Source organism: Cebus imitator, unplaced genomic scaffold (assembly GCF_001604975.1).
Source record: "Cebus imitator isolate Cc_AM_T3 unplaced genomic scaffold, Cebus_imitator-1.0 Scaffold79, whole genome shotgun sequence".
Classification (NCBI taxonomy): domain Eukaryota; kingdom Metazoa; phylum Chordata; class Mammalia; order Primates; family Cebidae; genus Cebus; species Cebus imitator.
The window spans coordinates 6,885,921-6,908,994 of record NW_016107394.1 but is presented as its reverse complement, the minus strand read 5'-3'; the positions used below and the strand labels follow the sequence as shown (position 1 = coordinate 6,908,994).

The window sequence follows — 23,074 nt, the reverse complement described above, 5'->3', positions numbered from 1 at the left end:
AGTTTTGACTTTCAAGTCATATTATTTAAAAAAGGACATTTTGTAAGACTATAGCTGCCATAGATAGTGATTCCTCTGGTGGATCTGGGTAAAATCCACTGAAAACCTTCTGGAAAGTGTTCACTATTCTAGATGCCATTCAGAACATTCATGATTCATGGAAGGAGGTCAAATTATTAACATAAATAGGAGTTTACAAGAAGGGGATTCCAACCTTCATGAATGACTAAGGGGTTCAAGACTTCAAGAGGAAGTAACTGCAGATGTGGTGGAAATAAATAGCAAGAGAACTAGAATGAGAAATGGGGCCTGAATATGTGACTGCGTTGCTGCCATGTCATGATCAAACTTCAGTAGATGAGGCGTTGCCTCTTATGGATGAGCAAAGAAAGTTGTTTCTTGAAATGGAATCTACTGGCGAAGATGCTGTGAACATTGTTGAAATGACAACAGAGGATTTAGAATATTGCATCAACTTAAATGATAAAGCAACAGCAGGGTTTGAGAGGATTGACTCTAATTTCGAAAGAAGTTCTACTGTGGGTAAAATGCTGTCAAACAGCATTGCATGCTACAGAGAAATTTTGTGTGGAAGAAAGAGTCCATGTATGCAGCAAATGTCACTGCTGTCTTACTAAGGAACTGCCACGGCCATCCCAACCTTCAGCAACCACCACTCTGATCAGTCAGCAGTCATTAACTTCAAGGCAAGACCCTCTAGGAAATAGGAACAACTTTTTTGCATCCCAGCACTGACCGGAGCGCTGGCCGCAGAATGCCGTTGCCGATGATGAAGTGCAGCTTCTCCAGGTTGGAGGTGGGCCGGTCCTCCAGCATGCTGTTGCCCTGCACTGTGGACTCCCCGTCGTGCAGTCTCTTGGTCACCTGGGCCAAAGGAGAGGACAGGGCAGGTGAAGTTAGGGGCATTGCCTCTGCCAGCCAGGGCACCAGCACCTGAGGCTGCCTGCTCCCCAGAAAGCAGAATCTAAGGAGAGAGCAGAAGAACCGGGCTCCCCACCACTGTCATTACCCCCACCACGTGCACAGCAGATGCTGGGCCAATAACTGGCCCACACAGCCGGGCACACTGGCCCAGTGTCACCCGCTTCTGGGGACAGAGATCCTCTGCCGTGTCCTCAATACCCTGCACCCCAGGGAGGTCCTCTTAGCCAGCAAACGGACCTGCTCCTCTGACTCCAAGCAGGACCCCTATCTCTCTGGGATGGCCCCCACACACATAACTGTGGCACCTGGAGTATACCTCAGGTTCCAACCACCAGTCACCATCACCCTGCCACCAACACCCTTATCCCTGATGTGACCAGCCTCACACCGGTTCTTATGAGATGCTTCTCTCATCCCACACAGCCCACAGCACAAGGCCCGAGCTCTGGCCAGAGGATGGAGTGAGTGAGAGTTGAGCAGCAGGAGCGGGTGCTGCAGACAGGGAACACCATGGAAGGCCCTCATGTTTACTGAACACCCTCAGATGCCATTTCCACCATCTTCCCAGGACCCCACAGAGTGGCCATTTTCTTCCATGGGTCCCTTAAATACTGAGCAGCAGATATAAGACTCAAATCTGAGGCCACGCACCTGCAAGGCTAGATGTGTGCCCCAGGTGGGGACAAGATGAGGGGAGAGGTGAAGTGGAAGCCCCTGACTCTGCAGTGGAGGGCTTGGGGAGGCTTCCTAGAGGAGGTGACCCCAGGCAGAGAAAGGGGGTGTTTCAGGTAGAGGAACTGGCATGTGCACATGTGGGCTGTGAATGCCTTGGTTTGTGTCTGTCTCTCACCTGCATCCTCCCCTGCCACGTACACACTAGCTTGGACAAGCCCAGAGCACAAGGACTGGGACAGTGCCCAGCAAAGGCAAGGTGACTGAAGAATGAATTCAAATAAATTAATACCGTCCATGCTTCGTGAGCACTCTTGTCCCACAGAGAAGCTCCCATGCCTCAAAGATCCTTGGACTAAGTATCTCGGGTCGGTGCCCTGGCTGAAGGTGTGCTCCCTCTCACCTGTGCCTTACGGCCTCTTGGGCTCTCAGTGCCCCTCTAGGAAGCCCTTCCCCACCCCAACCTGAGATCTCACCTTCTTCAGGCACTCCTGTCTGCCTGATCACCCACCAACCCACCCATGTTGTCCTGTCCCTGGCCAGCCAAGACCCCTGAGGATAGACAGTGTCCACTCCTGCTCCTGCTCCCGGGGGCCCCCAGCTCAGCTGTGCTCCAGCCTAAGCCACCTAAGGCAGCCACCTGTGGGCTGCCAGACCCCCAGAGTCTACTCTCACCTCCTCTGTGAGCTTGGACTTCTTTTTCAGGGTCAAATGCACCAGCTTGTGCCTCACACTGCTCTTCTTCTGGCCCTCGGGGAGCTGGGCCTGCAGGACCAGCAGGGATCAGGGTCAAGTAGCTGAGCAGAAAGCATTGACGAGACCCCCTGACAGCAGGACTATGTGGGGGACCATCTCGCCTCCACATGAAGCTTACAGGGTGCCCCCACAATGCCACCCACCACCCGCTCACCTCTACACTTGCGCCCCCACCAGCCAACTGGCAGTCAGGAAAACAGAGACTCAGAAAAACATAGTACAAGGGCTGGCTCCAACTGCAAAGTCCCTGTCTGCTCTGCCACGAGGCCCCTCAGTTATGGTCAGAACTTTATAAAAGTTTCACACATTTGTTCCCACAGTAGACAAAGGAGGGTGGGAGGCAGGATCAGTGAGGCAAAGATGAATTATAGGAGCCTTTTTCTGCAGAGGAGCCCAAGGCTGGCAATGCCAGCAGCCCTCCCCGTCAGCCTGGGAGGGACATCAGCCAGAGGGCACCTTGGCCTCACCTCGCCCTCGCCCTGCAGGGCCTGCAGCTCCCTCTTATATGTCTTCTTGCCCAGGGTCTCATAAATCTTGGTCATCACAGGGATCTTCTCGCTGCCATCACTCATGGCGGTGTGGTACTTGGGCTCAGGGAGGTCCCCCATAAACCGGAGGATGGTGATCCAGACCGCCAGGGCTGCCTGGGTCAGAGTGTGCATGTCAGGGTCCAGAGAGGAGGACATTGCTAAAGCCATCAAAATGAACTGGTGGTTTTGGGAGAGGGCTGACCCCCTACTGCATGGTCAGGCCTCAGGCTGGGCGCCACAGTGAAGGCTATAGTCAGACCTGGTCCCTGGCCCCCAGGGATCCACCACTCTCAGCACCTACAGCCACCACCAGCAGCAGAGTCCACAGCCCCAGCCCTGGCCCTGTCTAGCAGTGACCTAGTGGCAGGCAGTCCTCACCAGCTGGTCCCCCTCATCGTCATGGTAGAGCAGTGGCTGTTTGAGTGGCCGCCGGGTATAGGAGTGTGTGGTTGTCCCCTGGAAGTAGGTGGCAGCAAACTTGGCAAATTTATACTCAGAGAGGTCCTCCTCATCCTCGTCAGGCAGGGGCAGGGCTGCATCCAGGTCCTCCTCCACCATCTCCCTCCGCCCTCGCTCCAGGTCCTGAAGGAGACAAGAGGCATGCCCTGAAGTCCCAGCTACTTGGGAAGCTCAGGCAGGAGGACTGCCTGAGCCCAGGAGTTCAAGGCTGCAGTGAGCTGTGATCATGCTACTGCACTCCAGCCTTAGTGACACAGTGAGACCCCATGTCCAAAAAATAAATAAATATCATCTGTTATCAGGAGAAAATGCAGACAATCTGGCCTCCATCTTCAGACTGGCAAGGTGGTGAAATAAAAATGGGCAAGTGATTTGTTAATCTTAAAAATGTATCTTGCATTTAACTTTAAAACATAGGGTTTACTGAGAAAACAACCCATGTCCAAAAAAAAAAAAAAAAATCCCTTGAGAACGGCCTTGGAGAGGGACAGGCCCTGGCCCAGGTCATCCTGCTCCCTACTGCTCAGAGGGGCTGGGTAGGGTTTAAGTCCAAAGGCATAGGAGGAGGGAGGATCAGCAGAAGCAGCATGTGGGGGCCTCTGGAGCCCCTGTCCCCAGCCTGGTACCTCAAAGCCACTAGGTGCCTGGCCCTCCTGGCCTGGCAGGCCGCCTGAAGTCCCCAGGAAGCCAAACATCTTGTCCACCATGTCTGAGTGATTGACAGGCTCGTGGCGGGCCCGTTCCATCTGCTCCAGGAGCTCCTTCTTCCGCCGAGCAGCCTCCTTCTCCTTCAGCTCCCGCTCGGCATCCTCACGAGCCAGCTGGGCCAGGCGCTCCTGGGCGGTTGGGGTGACACAGAAGACAGGGGGTCAGCCCCCAGTGCCACAGCCTCAGGGAACAAGTTCTCTCTGGGGAGCCGCTGAGGCAGCCAGAGCCTCAGTCCCCCACCTCCTGCCAACTGGGGAGAATGGAGCCTCTGACTTCCCCACTTCTGTGCCACTCAGAGGCTCTCCACAAGCCAAACAGCAATCCTGCCCATCCTTCAGGGCTCTCGGGGAGCCACCTTCTCCAGGCAGCCTGCTCCATGTGGACCATGCCAACTCAGACATCCCAGAGCCACTGGCTTGAGTCTCTAGACCTGTGCTGCCTTATAGAAATATAATGCGAGCCACCCATGTTGTAGCCACGTTTTAAAATGCAAAAAGGAATAGGTGGGATTAATCTTAGTAATATATTTTATTTAACTCAATATTTCCCAAATACTATCTTAGCATGTAATCCACATTATAAAAATAATACCGAGATATTTTATATTCATTTTTTCCCACCAACTCTTCAGAATCTAGTGTGTATTTCACACTTACAGCACTGTATCATTCAGACAGGCCACGCTGCAAGTGTTCACTTGCTACTGTGGCTGGCGGCTCTCTATCGGGCAGCGTGGCACTTGCCACCATGGCTGGCGGCTCTCTATCGGGCAGCATGGCACCCTTGTGCCATTAGTTGGCTGGGGCTTTTATCAGGGTGCTGTCTCTCAACTAGAAAGGGGCTGCTGAGGGCCTGGGCCTCTTCCTCTGGAGCCACCGCAGCCCTCTGTCCTTTTGCATGGCACAGGGCCAGGTGCCCAGCAAGAACTCAGGCAACATTGGGCAAGCGGGTCTAGTGCAGCTACTCTGAAGGATGCGGAAGGAAGGCTGAGGCGCCAGGTGACAGACGAGCAGTCAGCCTCAGGCAGGGGACAAGCCGACGAGTGGACACCTGAGGCGCCTGGAGGCTCTCAGCTCACCTGATGCTTGCGCTCGGCTTCCTCCTTGGCCTTCTTGGCGCTCATCTCCTTCCGGAGCTTCTCTTCCTCCGCCAGCCGCATTTTCTCAGCCTCGAGGCGCCGCAGGTACTGAGGGAAGGGGCATCTCAGGGGCACGGAAATGTGTGTTGCTGTTGTCACAGGGATTCCCACCAGCTCCACCCAACCCTACTCTGAGTTCTGGAGCTGGGCATGACTGCCAAATAATTTGGCAGATAGGACAAGTGAGGCAACCAAGAAATTCTCTAGGTCACCCAGAGGGTTGGAGGCACCACCTAAAGCCTGGTCAGATTTGCCTTGGTCTCCCAGAGATTCCCAAGAGTGACGGAATCTGCTGGCTGGGAGGATAGAAATGGGGGTCTGGTCCCAGGTTTGTGCACTCCTCAGAGCAGGCGTAACCGCAGGTCCCCTCCCTAGCCCCGCTTCCTGGCCAACACTTGAGGGTGATGCATGGACACCTCCCTGCCAGGGCTCAGAGCTGTGGGTGCTATGGACTTGCTCCCTCACCTCGGCCCTGAGACGTTGGTGCAGCCTGCGGGCGATCATGCCCCGGGCATAGGCCTGCACGGTAAGCACAGCCCAGAGGCGGTGGCGGAAGGCCTTGCGCACCAGGTAGGCGCGGCAGCGGGCCTGGAACTGAATGATTCGCTGGCGGGCCAGACGGTACTGCTGGTGCAGCTTCCGGGAGCGGTGCAGGGCCTGCAGTCGCAGGAAGCCCAGACGCATCTGCAAGGACAGCCACCCCATGCTCAGAGCCTGCTGTCCCATTCCAGGCTGACCCTGCCTGCAGCTTTCACGGCACTGGCCTCCACTCTCAGAGAAGCACCCCCAGATTAGGGCCTCCCCATTGTTAGAAAGTTCTGTCTCCTCTCAGGCAACATATTTTTAAGAAGTGACCTTGACTCTCCCTGAGTTGGGGTCCCCCTGAGAGAATCCCAGATCAGGAGCTGCAACCAACAGTCTGCTTCCCAGCCAGCACCCCCAAACTCTAAGCCCAGCTGCTGCACAGAGGTCCATGTGACCCAGCCAATCCCAGCCCCCTCTGAGATCTCTAATAATCCCAGAGTGTTCCCCAAAAAACACTCCAGAAGGAGAGCAATAACATTGCTGGCCAGTTGGAAGAAGCCACAAGAGCCAGATCCAGACTTCAGGCTGGAGGAATGGTGGTGGCTGGCCAGGGCGGTGGCAGGAGGCCAACGAGGCCAGGCTGCGCTGCCTGGGTGCAGGCCAGTCCCGCTGCCATGGCAGCAAGGCTGGGTTCAAAGGCCTGTTGGGGCAAGCGCAGCCCGTGGGGAGGCTCACCAGCCCGTAGTTCCTCCTGCAGTTGTGGCCCCGCCAGTGCCTCTGGATCAGTGTGGCAGCGTTCTTCAGCTTTAGGAAGTTAGACCTGAAACAGGAGTAGTGGTGCAAGTGAGTCTCAGAGCAGTATCCAGAGGCAACCAGGGTACAGGGGGGTTTGGGATCCAGAGAACACGCTGAGTCCTAGCTCTGTGACTTCCTGGCTGTGTGACCTTGGGCAAGGCACATAACCTCTGTGCATCTTGGGCAAGGCACATAAACTCTGTGCCTCAGTTTCCACATCTGTACAATGGGTAGAATAATGCCTGCCCCGCCTGCCTCACAGGCCTGTCACATAAGCCCATGAAGGTAGACATTCAAAAGGTATTTGTTGAATGAATAAATGTATGAACAAATAAGTAACTAAAATAATATAAAGATTAAAAGCTTCGAATAGTCTAACTTCCTCATTTAATACACGGGGCAACTGAGACTTGATAGGTTGGGACTAGAGCCCCTGTCTTCTGACTGACTCTATGTGAGCTCAGTGCTATTCCTCCTGCACACAGCAGGCTGCTTCTACAGGAGAACAGTCATCTTCAGCCTGACAGATGACAGAGACTACGCGCAGCCAGTGGGGTTCTGCTGAAGGTAGAAATAAATAAAGGAAAAGTGAAGGATAGGTGTGTCAGTGTGCAAGTGAGCCAAGAAGCCAATGCTTGGAGACACACATAAGCAAATGAGCAACTGTGGTAGTGGGGGGGTGGTGGATGGATGGATGGATGGATGGGTGGGTGGATGAATGAGTGGGTGGGTGGGTGGGTTGGTGGATGGGTGAGTGGGTGGGTGAATGGATGGATGGATAGGTGGATGGGTGAATAGGTGGGTGGACAAATGGATGGATGGATGGATGGGTGGGTGGGTGGATGAATGAGTGGGTGGGTGAATGGATGGATGGATGGATGCATGGGTGAATGGATGGATGGATGGATAGGTGTGTGGGTGAATAGGTGGGTGGATGAATGGATGGATGGATGGATAGGTGGATGGGTGAATAGGTGGGTGGACAAATGGATGGATGGATGGATGGGTGGATTGATGGATGAATGGATGGATGGATGGATGGGTGGGTGGGTGGGTAGGAGGGTGGGTGAATAGGTGGGTGGATGAATGGATGGCTGGATGGATGGATGGAAGAAGGAAGAGACTGACCATATGAACTACAAAGGGGTGGGTTGTGGGATTTTTGCAGAGCTTGACTCACACTTTGGAGCCAGTCCTGCATATTTGTGAATTGTTGCAGGTGTATACATATCCCTTACATAGAATATGAGACACATTTTGCATTAATAATTTATAAAATCTCAAATTTCCTCTTTGCAAAATTTCATCAGCATCTGAAATGAACAGTGGGCTAACACATGAGTCTTATGTATCTACATGTGCATGTGTGTATGTAGGTGAATATATTGCATTATTTGGCTTACATGGCACAATAAGTCCATGTAAATCGTGTATCTATGTTCCTCTGTGTTTCCATGATCATGTGTGCATGCTATGTATGTATGCACTTGTTTTATGGGTAAACATGTTTTTCTTTTCCTATTGTTCATGTGGGCAGAGCAGAGGTGAGCCAAGCACCACATATACACCTGAGTTTGGGCTGAGGCGGAGAGGACCTGTTGGGAACACGCACCTGTCTTTGAACCCCCGGATGACCTTCTGGAGGAGGATGACTCTGTCAGTGATGGCTTTGTCCCGCTCCACTTCCAGCAACATGTCATGGTGGTCCTAGGAGGCAGAGCTCCTGAGCAGTGCCCTACAAGGTCTCCTCCACCACCTGCTCAGTCCCAGCTGGGCCTCCCTTCTTTCATTGGGAGCCCAGGTCTAGAACTCAGTTGGGCCATATGAGCTCCCAGCTAGCTCTGGCTCCTGGGGCAGCCTCCCACAGCCACCAGGACAGACAGGGTTGTGGCTGTTTCCTAGAGGTCCAGGCAGTACAAATGAAGCAGAAGGTGCCTAATCTCTCTGGATGGGGTTGGAAGGCTTCTTCCCTATTGTCAGTCTGCCCAAGTCCCCTGCTTCTAGACATCTCTGTCACATCAGTCTATCACCTGGGCCAGGCTATTGCCATTCCTCTCCTGAATCTTGGCAGCAGCCTCCTAACCGAAGGTCTCCCGGCCTCCCTGGCTCCCCCTCTGGCCCTCCTTCAGAAGCAGCCAGAGGGACCCTCCTCAACACAACCTGGATGGTGACCCTACAGTGACACATGGTTCCCCAGGCCAAGACTGGGCTCCTCACCCTGGCACTAAAGGCCACCCATGATCCAGGCCCTGCCAATTTCTCCAGCCCTCTCTCCTCGTCTCTGAGATCCCAACCCTCACTGTAGCTGGACAAAATTTCGTTGGTTAATTTAATATATAAGAATCAAACGTCGCCATGTGCCAGCACTGTGCTAGGTGCTGGGGAGGGGAGGGGGCTGCCACAATGAACCAGGGAGACATGGCCCCTGACCCTGGGGAGGATAGAGTCTCATGAGGGAGCCACATCCATCAGATAATCATGGACACACAGGGCTCGGACAGAGGAGATGCTCAGCCAAGGCATTCTGAATGAATGAATGGATGAATGAGCATATTTGGACTTCCAAAACCATGGCCATATCGGAAGAGCCTAGCAGTGTAAGTCAGGGGCTGATGGCGCTCCTCTGAGTTCCCTGGCACTAGATGCCATCGTGATTCCTGCCTTCCCCACTTTGCCCACACAGGGGCTGCGCATCAGCCCCTCCCAGGATGGAAGCCCTGCTCCCTGCTTCCTAGCAGCCTGGCTTCGGGCAACTCACTTCTCTCTGAGCCCGTGAAATGGGCGTAATAGTTCCTTCTCCACAGGACTGTTTCAAAGAATAAATGATATCATGGAGGAAAAGCCCCCATCCAGGGCCTGGAACACAGAACGTGCTTTCTGGCTGACAGCGGTGGGAGGCACAGGCAGGGAACATTTGTCACATCCTGACCATGAGGAAATGCAGGTGCAAGGAGAGAAAGGGCCTTGGCCTGAAGCCCCTTAGCTGGAGAAGAATTAGAAGAGGCCTCAGGCTCCCTCCAGTTCAGGGCTGGTTCTTGTTCCTCCTGTAGCTGTCCTGGAGTGACCAGGCCCCACCCCCCACACCAGAGGAAGGAGCCCTGCTCTGTCACCCGGGACAGCCAGAAATCTAGTACAGCGGAAATGCAAATGGGGAAGCCCAGCGCATGGAGCTTGCACTGTCCCTTCTGCGGGTGCCCTGCCACTGCCAACTCCCACCATCTCTCCAATGCTGTAACTCCACGACTCCTGCACGGCCCCACTTCCTGCATCCCTCCCCAGCTGCCCGGGCAGCAGTGGGAGCTGAACTCCCTACAGAGTGACGGACAGGTGGCATGCTGCAGAGCCCAGCATGGGGTGGACCCGGCCAGGCAGGAAACCACAGGAAGGAACCTAAAGATACACTCAAGAGACCTCACACAGGCATACCCCAATTTACAGATGGGAAAATGAGGCTCAGAAAGGGCCCCAAGGCAAGCAGCACCCCTGCCTCCCTGCTGCAGGCCTGAGAGACAGCTCACCCCTGGCGTGTGGTTTCTAACCTGTGGTCAGTGCTCTGACCCCACTCCCAGGTGGCAGATGATCTCAAATACCAACTTCCCCTTCCCCACCGGAGAGGCCAGATCCCACCTGCTCCTCCAGCCACACCACAGCTGGGCAGGAAGGATCTCAAAGCACTGCCTCCCTCTCCCAAGCACCCCACCCCACATAATGGGAATTCACAGCCTCCCTAGGCAGCACAAGGCAGGCGTCTGTGCTCACCTTCAGAAAGATCTTGGTTTTGCCGATCTGCCAGTCATCGTGGGTGCCCAGCACAGCCTCAGCCATGCGCTGGCATGTCCCTCGAAGGTCTCCCTGGAGTGGGGGTGGGGTACACAAGGGAATGGGCCAGTGGGAAGGCCTCCAGAGTGTCCCCGAGCCTGGGTGGCAAGGCTTTTCCCGAGCTCTGCCCCTGACTTGAAGTGTGACCTCAGCTGGTTCCTGCCTTCTCTGAGCCTGTTTTCTCCTTAGCTCAGCTGGATGGTATGATTGCAAAATCCTTTCTCACAACTGACATCCAGGGCCCACATGGCAGGCCTGGTCTTGTTCCTTATACCATCATGTGTGAAGTCCTCACCAGCTGGACACAGCAACTGAAGCCCACTGATTCGTTCCAATAAAGGACCCCCAATCTTCCATACTGCACCTGAGAGGCTGAGCAGATGTCAAGACCCGCCCATGGTCCCATAAGAAAATTGGGGCCTTTGCCCAGCCGGAGCTGGGACCCTCCCCTCCTGCCCTCTGTGCACTGAGCCCTGTACCTGCTTGTAGGCTGGCTTCACGCCCGGCAGGAGCACACGGTACCGCTCCACGAACTCCACGAAGCTGTAGCGGATGGGGTAGCCGGCTCGGCGGATTCGGATGGTCTCCATCATCCCCGAGTACCGCAGCTGGCGCACGCACAGGTGTCGGTCGAACAGCTGCCAGACACACAGCCAAGGGTGTCAGGGCCAAGGCTCCTGCTGGGAGGCGGCCCTGCTGTGCACTTGACCAGCCCAGACAAAGGCTCAGAAGGCCAAGGCCCCATGGCACAGGAGGAGCAAAGCCAGGACCGGCCCCTGGATTTGCAGCTCAAACCCACAAAATAGCATAAAGTGAGGCCTGTCATGGTAGAGCTGTGTGCTTTGGGAGCACAGAGAAGACACAGATTAATTCCCCTTGGGACACCCAAGGCGGCGGGGGTGGCTTCATAGAGGAGGCATCTTTACCCCCGCAACTCTGACTGGAGGGGGAGTATTACAAGGTTGGAGGAGGTAAGCCTGTGCAAAGGTGTGGAAGCCTGGAAGCACAGGACTTTGTTGGAAAGACTGGGGGAGCTAGAGAGGCTCGTCCAGGCCAAGTTATGGCTGTATAGGCGAGGGGTGCTCCGCGCCGCCCCAGGGAGTACCTTCCACGTTGCAGCCATTGTAGATCTGTAGTTATTCAGACAACTTTCTAGCTGCCTTCAGGAAGAGGCACATTTTTTGAAGGGCCCTGGGGTTTGGGTGGTGTAGGGGCTGGGGAGAAAATGTAGAAGACAGGTGCTGGGCTGTGGGACTATGTTGGAGCCTCATCCATGGATGATGGAATCCAGGGAAGGTTTAGAGCAGGGAAAGACTGGGCCAGGTCTGCATTTGAGAACAATGTTGTTGGGGGCTGGGGCAGGCAGGACAGGAGGCCAGGGAGGCAGGAGAACCTTGAAGAGGCTGTTGCAAGGCCCAGTCCCACATATGCTGAGGACTGGGCTGAGAGAAGATTCCCACTTCAGAGTCAGGGGAGACTGTGCCCAACCGCCCTGGTCTTAGTCCCCTGAACCCCCTGCATTAGAGGGAGAGATCACTGGAGCCCTCTGCGACCCTCAGGCCCCTGCAGACCTGAGTCCTAAAGGAGACAGGCCTCGTCCACTCTGGGGAATGTTTTCCAGGCAGGGGACAGCGGGAGGGGACAGCGCTTGCAGCTGTCAGCTTCCGCAGCCTGTTTCCTCTCCCTCCGGGCCACTTTCCCTGGCCTTCCTTCCCTCCCAACCACCCAGCTTCCCCCAGGGTTCCCTGTAGGCCTGGGGTAAACAACCCTCCCAGAGCCTGTGCTGGGGAAGGAGAGGGCTTGCATCGAGGTGGTCCCAGCCTGAGCCCCTCAACCTCCCTAACGGGGACCACCAAGCCCCTTTCTCACATGCTATTTGAGAAGATTGAAGGAGGCTGTGGACTGACAATCCAGCCTATGCCGGGCACACAGAAAGAGCCCAACAAATGCTACTGAGAAAAGTCAAGAATGAGGATATCCCAAGCAGCCAGAGGGATTGGGGAGGCTTCCAGGAAGAGGTGTGGTTGAGCTGGGCCAAAGGAGAAGGGGGCTTTCAAAGAAGCAGCTCTAGCAAGAACCACAGCTGCCAATCACTGGGCACTTGCTGGGTGTGGGCATCTGCAAGCATTATTGCAGGGAATAGCCTCAGGAGGCAGGTACAGTCAGTCCCATTTCCATCTATGAGGACACTGAGGCATAAGAGAAGAAAGTGCCTTGTCTGCAGTCGCCACTTGTAAGTGGTAGAGCCTGGATCTGAACCTGCCGCAAACCCCCTGCAGAGTCTAGGCTCTTTCCAAGGCACCTGCTAATTCCAGTAAATAGGGGACCTTGTTTCATAAGTTCCCTGTGTGTCCCCCATTCCCCAAAGGGACAAAGTCTCACATCATCCACTCCCACCCTACCCCATTTTTGACCCAGCCCCTCCATATCACCCAGACTCCACCCGCCAACCCCAGGCCAGGGCCACTCACCATGGGCTTCTTGAACTCATTAGGCTTGATGCATCGCACGAAGAAGGGCTGGCAGGCACCCAGCGTGCGCATGAGCAGCTCCAGCGACCGCTTGAACTGGCTGCTGAGTGTGGGTGAACGCTTCCTGGTCTCGGCGCCCTGGGGGGATGGACGGCAGCGATAGGAGGGGCTGTGCCTGCCCCAATCCAGCCTCCCAGGAGCCGCCCAGTAGGAAGCGGGAGGGGAGGGGAGCGGGGTCAGGGTTTGAGGGACAGGGCGGCATTCAAAGTTTTCCTGCAAGCTGCCTCTCCCCACAGTCTGGGCTGGAGCATGGACCCCAGACACCCCCTCTGGGAAGCCTTCCAGGATTTCCAAAGGTACCACCTCTGGGCCAGGAGGAAATTAACCCTGCAGGAAGATCTCTGCACTGGAAGTCAGGAGCCTGCCCCCACCCCTGGTGCGCTGGATGACTCTGAGCAAGGGGTCGCCCCTCTCGGAGTCGCATCCCCCTCTCCCTGTATAAAGGAGTAATCAGACTTGGTCACCTCAGGACCCTGAGGTCATCTCTAGAGACAGGGGTTAGATAAGCCTAGATTCAAGCCCTGGCCCTCCACTTTCTAGCTGTGTGCCCTTGGGGAGGTCACTAAACAGTGTGGAGCCTCAGTTTCCTAACTGGAGGTGATGCCATCTATCCATCTGACCAGGCTGTGACAAGGATCAGAGGTCAGGGCACGTTTCAGTAAACAACAACCTGGAAAGGTGGTGCCGCCTTCTGGGAACCGGTGGGCAAGCCCCAGGAGGAGGGGCGGGAGCTGCTGTGACCTCTCTCCTCCGGGGCTTAGCTGGCAGCAGCAGGCTGGGGGCGGGGCAGGCCTGGCTAATCCTCCTAAGAAGGCACACAAGCTGCTTCGCCCCAAACCCTGTCCCCTCGCTGTGGCACTGACGCGCCCAGGGGTACTGTGCTCCAGCAGCTGCTACCTGGGTGATCCCGGCAGCCAGCGAGCCCCCTGCACCTCCCTGCCCTACTGGGGTCCCCTCTGAGAATACTGTAAGATGAGGTCAGGGAAGGCCTGAGCCGCAAACAAACAGGAAGCCAAGCAGCAGGACAGACAGGAGCTGGACACAGAGACCAGGTTCTGTTTCAAAGCATCTGGATAATTGTCTTCCTGGCCACTTTCATTTGGTTGAGAATTTCTTATTTTATTTGATTTGACTTCATTTGATTACTGTTGTAAGATTTAAGATTTTTAATGTCACCATTTCATCTGATATCCTGCAGCATCAAAAACCAGGGGTGCAGATGTAGATGTGTGAGGTATTTCAGGGGACAAAGGTGTTATGCCCATACTAAATTCTGGCAATATGCCACCAGACTGTGATGAGGCCTTCCAAGAAAGAGCCAGTGCCTGCTATTCTGAAATTGGCACTGCTTTCCAATTTCGTTGTATTTGGAATATATTCTAGGATTTTGCCCAGAGAAGCTGGGGAGTATTTGCACTGCGGTAGGGTGATGGTCAGATCTGTGGCCCCTGGGGTTGCCCTGAACTTGATCCAGCAGCAGCACTGGGTGACCCCAGTCACTGGAGGGGAGCTGTCCAAGTTGGGCTGTACCCAGCCCTGACATGAGTACATGCATGCATGTGCACACATACAACACACACACACCTCAGCATACACATACGCACACCACAGGAGCATACCACCACATGCACACACACACACGCGCACACACACGCCTGTCTTTGGTCTTGGTCATCACAATATAACTCCTGCTTTCTGCCTGTCCTCCTTGCCAGGCTGGGAGCCCCATGAGGACTGGCCAGGTCTGCCTTTCTATGATGCGTGGCCAGGGCCTGCCTGGCACAAGTAACAGTCAACACTTCAATCTACTGAAGTGCTGTTGAATTGGTTCCTGGTGACATCCATGCGTTCACAGAAACTGTCCACCTTCCTGTTGCTCCGGCCAAACATCTAGCAACTTTCCTTGGTGCCTCTTCTGTCACATCCAATATATCTGCAGATCTTACTGGCTCTACGTTCAAAATAATTCCAGAACCAACCCCTTCTTACCACTTCCTCCACAGTCAGCCTGGTCCCAGCCACCAGCATCGCTCTCAAATTCCTGCAGCAACCCCCCAACTAGTCTCTTTGCTTCCATGCCCCACACTCCATGCCACCATCCCCTCGGACTGGGGAGCTAAAGAAGAGGAAAGAGTAGAAGAGCCCAGAGCCACACCTGTGTGGCCACCCTACAGCACAGGGCCTTCAGACAGGGACTCTCCTGGGTGCTGGAGCCTTAAGTGCCTGGGACCCCTCCACTCTCAGTGCAGCAGCCTGAGTGAGGCTGCTAAAACAAAATCACGTCGCTTACCCACTCAGAATCCTCATTGGCTCCACGATTCACTCCGCATGAAGGCCCAGTGCCCCACAGAAGCCAGTTCCAGGAGCCTCTGGCCTTTACACCACTTATTCCCTCCCCTCCAGCCCCTCCAGCCTCCTCACCCTGCCTGGGATATACCTGGGATGCAGGCAGAGGCTTGCAAAGCACCTCAGGGCATCTGTGCTTGCTGTCCCCTCTCCCTGCAAAGCCCTTCCTCAGGAATGTGGCTGGGCACATTCTTCCTCACCTCCTGCTCAGTTTCTCAGGCAGGCCTTTCCTGAACCCCCCACCACTGAAAATCACAGAGCCCCACCACCACACTCCTCCCTCCTTAATCCTTCCCCATGTCGCATCTCACCATCTGATATACTGTAGCTTTTATTTATGTATTGGCTGTCTATCTATTTATTATCATTTTTGAGGCAAGGTCTCACTGTCACCCAGACTGAATTACAGTGGCACGATCTTGGCTCATTGCAGCCCCAACCTCCCAGGCTCAAGCCTCCCGCCTCAGCTGGGACTGTAGGTATGTGCCACCATGCCCAATTTTTGTATTTTTGTAGAGATGAGATATTGCCATGTCACCCAGGCTGGTCTCGAACTCCTGAGCTCAGGCAATCCACCCACCTTGGCCTCCCAAAGTGCTGGAATTACAGGTACGAGCTACTTCACCTGGCCTTGGCTTTCTAACTATCCCGTCTTCTGCTGGAACTAAAGTTATATAAAGACAGACACATTTTCTGTTTTGTTCACTGCTACATCCCCCAAGACCCATGACAATGCCTGGCATACAGTAGGTACTCAATAAATGTTTGTAGGTAGCCATCTGGGTTTCTGATTCGGTTTTATTTCATTGAGGGGAAAGGCTGTCCTTCCTGGTAATTGCTGTTTTCTGGGATAGTCTGCAGATGGGGATGGAGTAAAGGAAGTGAAAAGTCCAAAGGCCAATGTAAGATGCTCCCCAGAAAGGATCTCAGAGGACGACCCCAGAGGGTGACATGAAAGGGGCTGGGAAGTTTCAGGCAGGAGGCCACCTGCATAGAGTGAACATGTGTCCCTCGGACTCGGGGCCCCAGGGTATGTGACTGGGCTTAGGCATTAATCAGAGGGTGCTCAATGTCCCGGAAGAGCTGCCTTTATCACAGCTGGGCTGGGCCCTTCACCAGCAAGGGCTTTGGTGAGAGAAGGCAGATGTAGGAGCCAAAGGATGAAAACTCGGGGACCTGCCCATGGTGGGAGCTCCAATCACTACAAGAGGTGGCTTGGGCCGCTGGCACGCTGTCGTTGAATAAACTGTGATTCAATGTCTCACAATTAACCAAGCTGATTTTCATCTTCTTTTTAAAAAGCCATCATGTTTCTAGCAGTTACGAAGTAATTTTCTTTCCTAAAATGTGATGTTTATGGAGCCACTATAGTACATTTTAAGAAATTAAAATTATTTTTTAAAAAGCAAGGACTTGGAAAACTTCACTTTAGCCCTCACTTGTATATGACCGCGGACAAGCTCCTCTCTGAGGAAGACCTGGGCTTAAATCCCTGCTGTGTCGCAAGTTGTGTGACCTCAGCGAGCAACTCAGCCTCTCTGGGCCCCAGTTTCTTTCTTTTTTAAATTTTAGAGAGGGTCTCACTCCATCACCCAGGCTGGAGTGCAGTGGCACAATCATGACTCACTGCAACCTCCAACTCCTGGGCTCAAGGAATGGTCTTTTCTCAGTCCCCCAAGTAGCTGTGACTACAAGTGTTCACCACCATGTTCAGCTAATTTTAAATTTTTTTGTAGAGACAGGGTCTCACTATGTAGCCCAGGCTGGTCTTGAACTCCTGGCCTTAAGCTATCCTCCTGCTTCAGCCTCCCAAAGTGCCGGGAGCGTAACTGCAAGCCACCACTCCCAGCCTGGGCCCCGGTTTCTTGACCTGTAAAGTGGAGTAATAGTCACTACTCTCTAGTTTGCAGTGGGGAGTGAATGAGGCGATAAATGTAGGTGCTTAGCTCACAGCCCGGCTCAGAAGAGAGGCCCAGTAGACATGATTGGTACGGATTGGTCACTGCTGTATCCTAATTCTCTGCTCCTAACACTTCTGGAGTGACCCATTTCTGGAGACTCGGGGTTCCTGCACTTTGACCTCTCCATGACTTCTCAGTAAGTGGGCTCTAGTCCCAGGGGTAGGAAACTTAGAGCAGAAAACATCACAGAGAGTTCCCAGATGCCTCCAGGAGCTTTGAAAAGAGAGAGAAGAACGGGTAGGAGGGGAAGATGGGGTTCAACCAGAGTATGGCTGAAAGCAGGAGGAATGAGTGGGCCTACCAAGTGGGGCCGGGGGACTGTAGGAGAAGAGGAAAGAGTGGGACAGGCCAGAGCCATGCGTGTCTCAGCAGTGCGGCCACCTTCCAGCACAGGGCCTTCAGGTGGGGACTCTCCCGGGTGCTGGAGCTTCAAGTGCCTGGGACTCCTCTCTCAGATCAGCCCTGCATGCACCCCAGCAGTCGGTCAGCCTACAGTGTTGGTCTTTTAGGGGTGAGTGGGGGTGGGGACTGTTCCAGGGCTGACCCATGGGCAGAGAGGAGAGGCCACCAGCCAGAGAAGCTCCTTGCTCCTGGCATGCCCTGTCTACTGCCGGCGGTGTGTGGATTGTTTCAGAACTCTGCCAGGCAGGCAGGCAGGAAGGAAGAGGGACACAGCATCAGGCCAAAATGGAAGGATGTCAGCATTTGGCAGAGGAAATACAGGGCTGCAGAGGAAAAGAAGGCCAAGGGGCTGACAACACAATGCTGTTGCTAAGGGGTGCCCAGCACCTTTGGGATCTAGAGAGCCGTGGGAGCCACGGCCTGAACCAGAGCTCAGGACACACAGGGCTGCTGTTTCAGGCTGAAGGAGGTCTGGGGAAGGGTGTCTCCTAGTCCCAGCTCCCCGTCAGAATGCTGCCACCTGGAATGAATCATATCCCCTCTCTCAGTCTCAGTCTCTCATCTGCAAAATGCAGAAAATGCCACCTGTGCCTCCTGCCTTGCAAGGTTATCTGAGGATCTGACCAAGGCGTGGCTGTAGGCACCCACCAGGGTCTGGTGGAAGGATCAGGGATTGATGCCTCTAAGGGGCCTTAGGAGATCTGCTTTCAAGTCCCTGCTCTGCCCCTGGCTCCCAGAGGACCTTGGGCAAGCCTCGCCCCTCTCCTAGGACTCAGTTTCCTCCTTGAAGAAAGAAATGCCTGCAGCACACGTAACTCAAAAACCAAACACAAAAATCACTCCACAAACCACTCCAAACAAAATACACTCCAAAAAAAAGAAGAAAAAGCCCTGCCCTTTCCCCAAGCCTCAGCACCATGAGGGCTCAGGACCAAGTCCCACCCAGGCCGCTGAGGCCTCTCCCGCCATCCTCAGCCCTGGGCTGGGATCTTTTACCTTCGCAGCAGCTGCTGAGTGGCGTAGAGTGCCCGATGAATAACCACAGAGAAACTACAACAGGAACCACGGTGGAGGGTGACATGGGGAGAGGAGGGGCAAGGAGAATGTGGCGGTTCACAAAAGCACGTAAAATCCGCTACCAAGAGAGGGGGACCCTCAGGCAGAGGTCTGGGGTTCTGGAAGCTCTGTGATGCCTTGGTGGTCCTGAGGGCAGGGGACAGCCAGGCACTTGGACAGGCCTGGAGGGGGCGGGGGCTGTCTTCCCCGTGAAGCCTTCCATGCACCCTCCAGGAAGCCATGGGACAGGAGGAAAATACAAAATAAAAAGGCAGGCAACCCTGCAGGAGAAAATCCACTAGACTCTCACCCTGGGGCCTAAGGAAAGGTGGAAGGGGGAGTTCTCCCATGGTCTGATGGGTTCTGGGGCTGGTGCAGACATACCCTCTGTGCCAGCTTCCTTGAGTGCCCACACCCACCCCACATCCTTCAGGCTGCACGTACTCCTTTTGCCCGTGCTCCTTTTAGTGGATGGATTCCAGGGGGTGGACCCCCACAGTAAACTGAGCCCTGACCGGTTCTGCTCCGTGACCTCTCAGGTGACCCATCTCCGGGTCTTGCACCCCAATCACATCCCCCAATTAGCACAATAAGAGGACCAGATGGGAGCACCTTTGAGGCCCCTCCTGGAGCCACAGCAAAGCTCCATACCCATTATGTGGTCAGAGGGGCTCAGCTGAAGCTGTTGGGCGAGGGCAGGGCCTAGACCCAGGCCTGGCCTGCGGGGGCCTATCCCAACAGCAGAAACTGTGCCCAGCTTACCATGGCGACGTCGGCCTGGAAGATCTGCTTGATAAACTTGTTCCTGGAGGAGTGCACCAACTGGATGATGTCCCCATGCAGGGTGTCTCGGTTCTTTTCCAGGAAGCCTACAGATAGTAAACAGCAGTCACACCTCAACAGCTCTGGCAGGCCCTCCCCAAACCCACCATATTGGAGCCAGGAGGACCCTCAATATCCACCTAGTTCAACCACATCCATTTCATGGTGGGGGACACTGAGGGGGACAGAGACTTGCTCAACATCACAGAGAAAGTGAGGGGACACCTCCCCAGCCACACAGCTCCCCTCTTCCAGGCCTGTTCAAGAAGGGCAGGGAGTCTCAGTCTCCAGGAGAGAGTGGGCCTCCTTCCTGACCAACCACCGCAAAGCCACCATGAGGCTTCTGAACTAAGATATTAAAAGGCCTTGTTAAGTAAATGTGTCACCTGGGAGAGAATGCATGTTGATCTGTTACAAGCTAATAGTAAAGGAATTCGTTAAAACCACCTGTGGTTAGACAGTATATTATGTTTTACAAAGTCCCCTCACAGATCCCTCTATGTGGGACAGGTAGGGACTACTTCCCCAACCCCAAAAGGGAGAAAACTGATGCTCAGAGACGCTCAGTGAGTTGTCTAACGTCATCCAGTAAGCCATGGGCAGAGTTAAGACTTGAACTTGGGACCCTGGTGCAAAGGAGATTCTCTGCACCCAGAATACAGGACCCCCGGGAGCCTAAGGAGATTCTCCTGCACCACACAGACCCCAGAGGAGGCTGCCACTCCCAGGAACCGAAGAGTTAGAAACTGGTTAATGGGGAGAGGTTGCTGGAGTGGAGCAAGAGATGAGGTGCCCTGGGACTGCAGATGCCTGAGGGGGAGTGCCACTGCAGAGAGCAGGACGTAGGCTGCCCATGAATGGCAGATGGCACAGAGACCCCGTGCTAGGCTGCCCACCTGGCATCTGGGGAGGGGTGAGTTGCAGGGGACACACATGAAGGGAGGGTGGGCTTTACACTTGGGATGTCATTGGGTTCTCATTAACACTCTGCCAGACTCACTAAATGATCCTAAAAGACCCCCATTCTGGGACTCCAGTTTCCTCAACTGCTGGATGGGAAGGAGAGTACACACAAGCTTGCTTCTCTTCAGAACACCACTTCATAAATCCACATCAATAAGATGCTGTATTGAAACAGTTCTTTGCGAGCTAGAAAATGCTGGTAGAAGTCTTTCCAGTCATTCAGTCTTGATTAAAACCTTAGGCAAGCCATTTCCCTTTCTGGGTTTCAGTTTCCAATTCTGCTAAGGTGGAATTATGTTCCCTCCAGACCTACTGTTCTGTAGCTTTATAACTCAGCACAGAGATTACTCAATTTTCACTTCTATCTTCAGCAATAGCATGAAGCCCGGTACATAATAGATACAAGAGCACGGTGGCTGGATGGAACTGAAAAATACAGTCCTTTATTACTCCAAATGAATGACCAATTTGTTTGCACTACAGTCCCTCAAACTTAACGTCTGCTTCCTTCTTTCCAACAATAAGGTTGGATCTCACGGTCCAATATTTTAAGGGAGTCTGAGCCACCATCAGAATCTACCACTGCAGCATGGCTCACTGATACACTGCTGACTTCTGGACCTGTTCAGCAAAGGAGTAAGAAACAGATGGATTATAGCATGTTTGCTTTGAATTTCTTTGGCCTTTTAAAAAAAAATCAATTTTTAATTTTTGGGGGTACATAGTAGGTATAGATGTAGATATTTATGGGTTAATTGATCTTTGACTATGGATGGGACCCCTTGAGGCTGTATGGCAGGGCTCAGCGTAGACACAGCCCATAACTGATGCCAATTTGAGATTGGCCCTTCATACCAGGGTAAGTGGGGAGGGATTGGTAAGGGCAGTCTGCAGTCTTTTGACAAACCCTGTAAGAATTCCAAGAGAGATAAGCCTGTGTTCTGACCCCTCTTCTTAACTTCCAGCTTTAACATGAACCCAATTGCATGTCCCCAGAGAAAAAATTCACAGACAGAAAGTAGAACACAGGTTCAGGGGGGCTGGGGTTAGGGGGAGGATGATGAGCTATTGCTGCATGCACGCAGAGCTTCTGTTTGGGGCGGTGAGAAAGCCCTGGAAATAGCAGTACGGACACACAGCACTGCGAAGTACTTAGTGCCACTCAATCTAACACTTCGTCATTTTAGCAAAGCTTATATATATTTTACCACAACTTTAAAAAATCTTTAAAACTCTGGATGTCTTGTTCCTGGGCTGGGGAAGGGGAAGGCCGGGGCACAGGCAGAGAGCGACAGACAGCCGGACAGCCCCCTGTACCTTGGGTCTCATAGTAGACAACGCCCGCAAAGTGGATGATACCAAACTGGGTCTCGTGGTTGTTCTTGGGGGGAATGTAGTTCGTGTTGAGCTTGTGCTGGGAGTTCAGCTTGTGCAGCATGGTGGTGTCTGTGCCCTGCGGGAGCGGAGACACAGTTGTGAGCTCACCCTCTCCTCCATGGGCCTCACTGCCTTCCCTGCCTAAGTCTTTGCATTTTGTCTGTTCTTCAGGAGATTCCCCTCCCTTTATATCTACCTCACACAGGAGCTCTCTGGGCCCCTATTTCCCCATCTGTTAAGTGGATGAATTGGAACTACACAACCTTGAAAGTACATTCCAGTTTAGACAATCTATTTCCCATGATTAAAACCCTGGGTGCAATCCCCTCTCTAACTCCCCAACTCTGACATACATTCTGTGTCCTCAGCACCCATTCTGTGCCAACTGCATGCTTAGATCTTCGTTGCCTGGCCCAGGACCCTGTGGACTGTAGGTGATTCCCAAATGGCAGATAACAGTATTTGAATTGGCCCCAGAGCCACCTTGAGAGGTGGGTATCCTTTGTTCTATTTTGCAGATGAGAAAAGCTGGGGCTCAGAGCAGGGAAGGAAGCTGTGTGTTCCCAAGCCCCTGGGAGGCAGCAGCAGGACCAGGCCCACCTTGGGGAACTTGCTCTCCTCGTCGATGAGGGAGATGATGTTCATGGGCTTGTTGGCGATCATGTCCAGGGCGTCCTGGTTGTCGGTGAACTCAATGTGCAGCCAGTCGATGCTCTCCAGGTCATACTCCTCCTGCTCCAACTTGAACACGTGCCGCACAAAGAATTGCTGCAGGTGCTCATTGGCAAAGTTGATGCAGAGCTGCTCGAAGCTGCAGGGGCACAGGGATGGGGTAAAGGTGCTGTTCAGGCCCCGCCTTGCTGTTCAGGGCCTGGATCTGCCTCCACCTGCAGCGTGGCCTTCCAGCAAGCTGCTTCCACAGACTCCAAACTCTAAGGTGAAGGGGAGTGTCAAGTCCACCTCCCTCCAGGTGCAGAGGAGGACATGGAGGCCCAGCAAAAGCAAGGGACTTGCCTAGGGTCACTCTGTGAGCCAGAAGGAGAGTTAAGGCTAGAATCCTGGGTTTAGGATGCCCCCTTTGGGACCCTTTCCCTTCTGTGATCAAGCCCTGGGGAGGGCTGGGGATTGGCAGGTGGGCACCCAAACCCCAGGCTTGGGAGAGGAAGAGCCCAGACATTGGCTGGTGGGCCATACAGGGACATCGAAAGTGGCCTCAGGAGGTAGGAGGGGGGCTGACAAGATTTGACAAACAGAACCCTGGCTGCAGAC

General features: G+C 54.0%; 1 protein-coding gene across 3 annotated transcripts in view; it reads right to left on the bottom strand.

Annotated features, from left to right (window-relative positions):
- MYO7A (myosin VIIA) overlaps positions 1 to 23,074 on the bottom strand; it is a 90,964-nt gene that overhangs the window by 31,040 nt on the left and 36,850 nt on the right. For all 3 annotated transcript variants that reach the window (XM_017533058.2, XM_037740143.1, XM_037740144.1), the window contains 15 exons: positions 22,406 to 22,616; positions 21,746 to 21,881; positions 19,406 to 19,512; positions 12,819 to 12,956; positions 10,827 to 10,985; positions 10,288 to 10,380; positions 8,141 to 8,235; positions 6,469 to 6,553; positions 5,674 to 5,892; positions 5,149 to 5,256; positions 3,989 to 4,198; positions 3,282 to 3,485; positions 2,841 to 3,017; positions 2,293 to 2,382; positions 758 to 885 (listed from right to left, as the gene is read on the bottom strand). In XM_017533058.2, the coding sequence (XP_017388547.1) occupies positions 758 to 885; positions 2,293 to 2,382; positions 2,841 to 3,017; positions 3,282 to 3,485; positions 3,989 to 4,198; positions 5,149 to 5,256; positions 5,674 to 5,892; positions 6,469 to 6,553; positions 8,141 to 8,235; positions 10,288 to 10,380; positions 10,827 to 10,985; positions 12,819 to 12,956; positions 19,406 to 19,512; positions 21,746 to 21,881; positions 22,406 to 22,616 (2,160 nt within the window). The remainder of the gene's footprint in view (positions 1 to 757; positions 886 to 2,292; positions 2,383 to 2,840; positions 3,018 to 3,281; positions 3,486 to 3,988; positions 4,199 to 5,148; positions 5,257 to 5,673; positions 5,893 to 6,468; positions 6,554 to 8,140; positions 8,236 to 10,287; positions 10,381 to 10,826; positions 10,986 to 12,818; positions 12,957 to 19,405; positions 19,513 to 21,745; positions 21,882 to 22,405; positions 22,617 to 23,074) is intronic.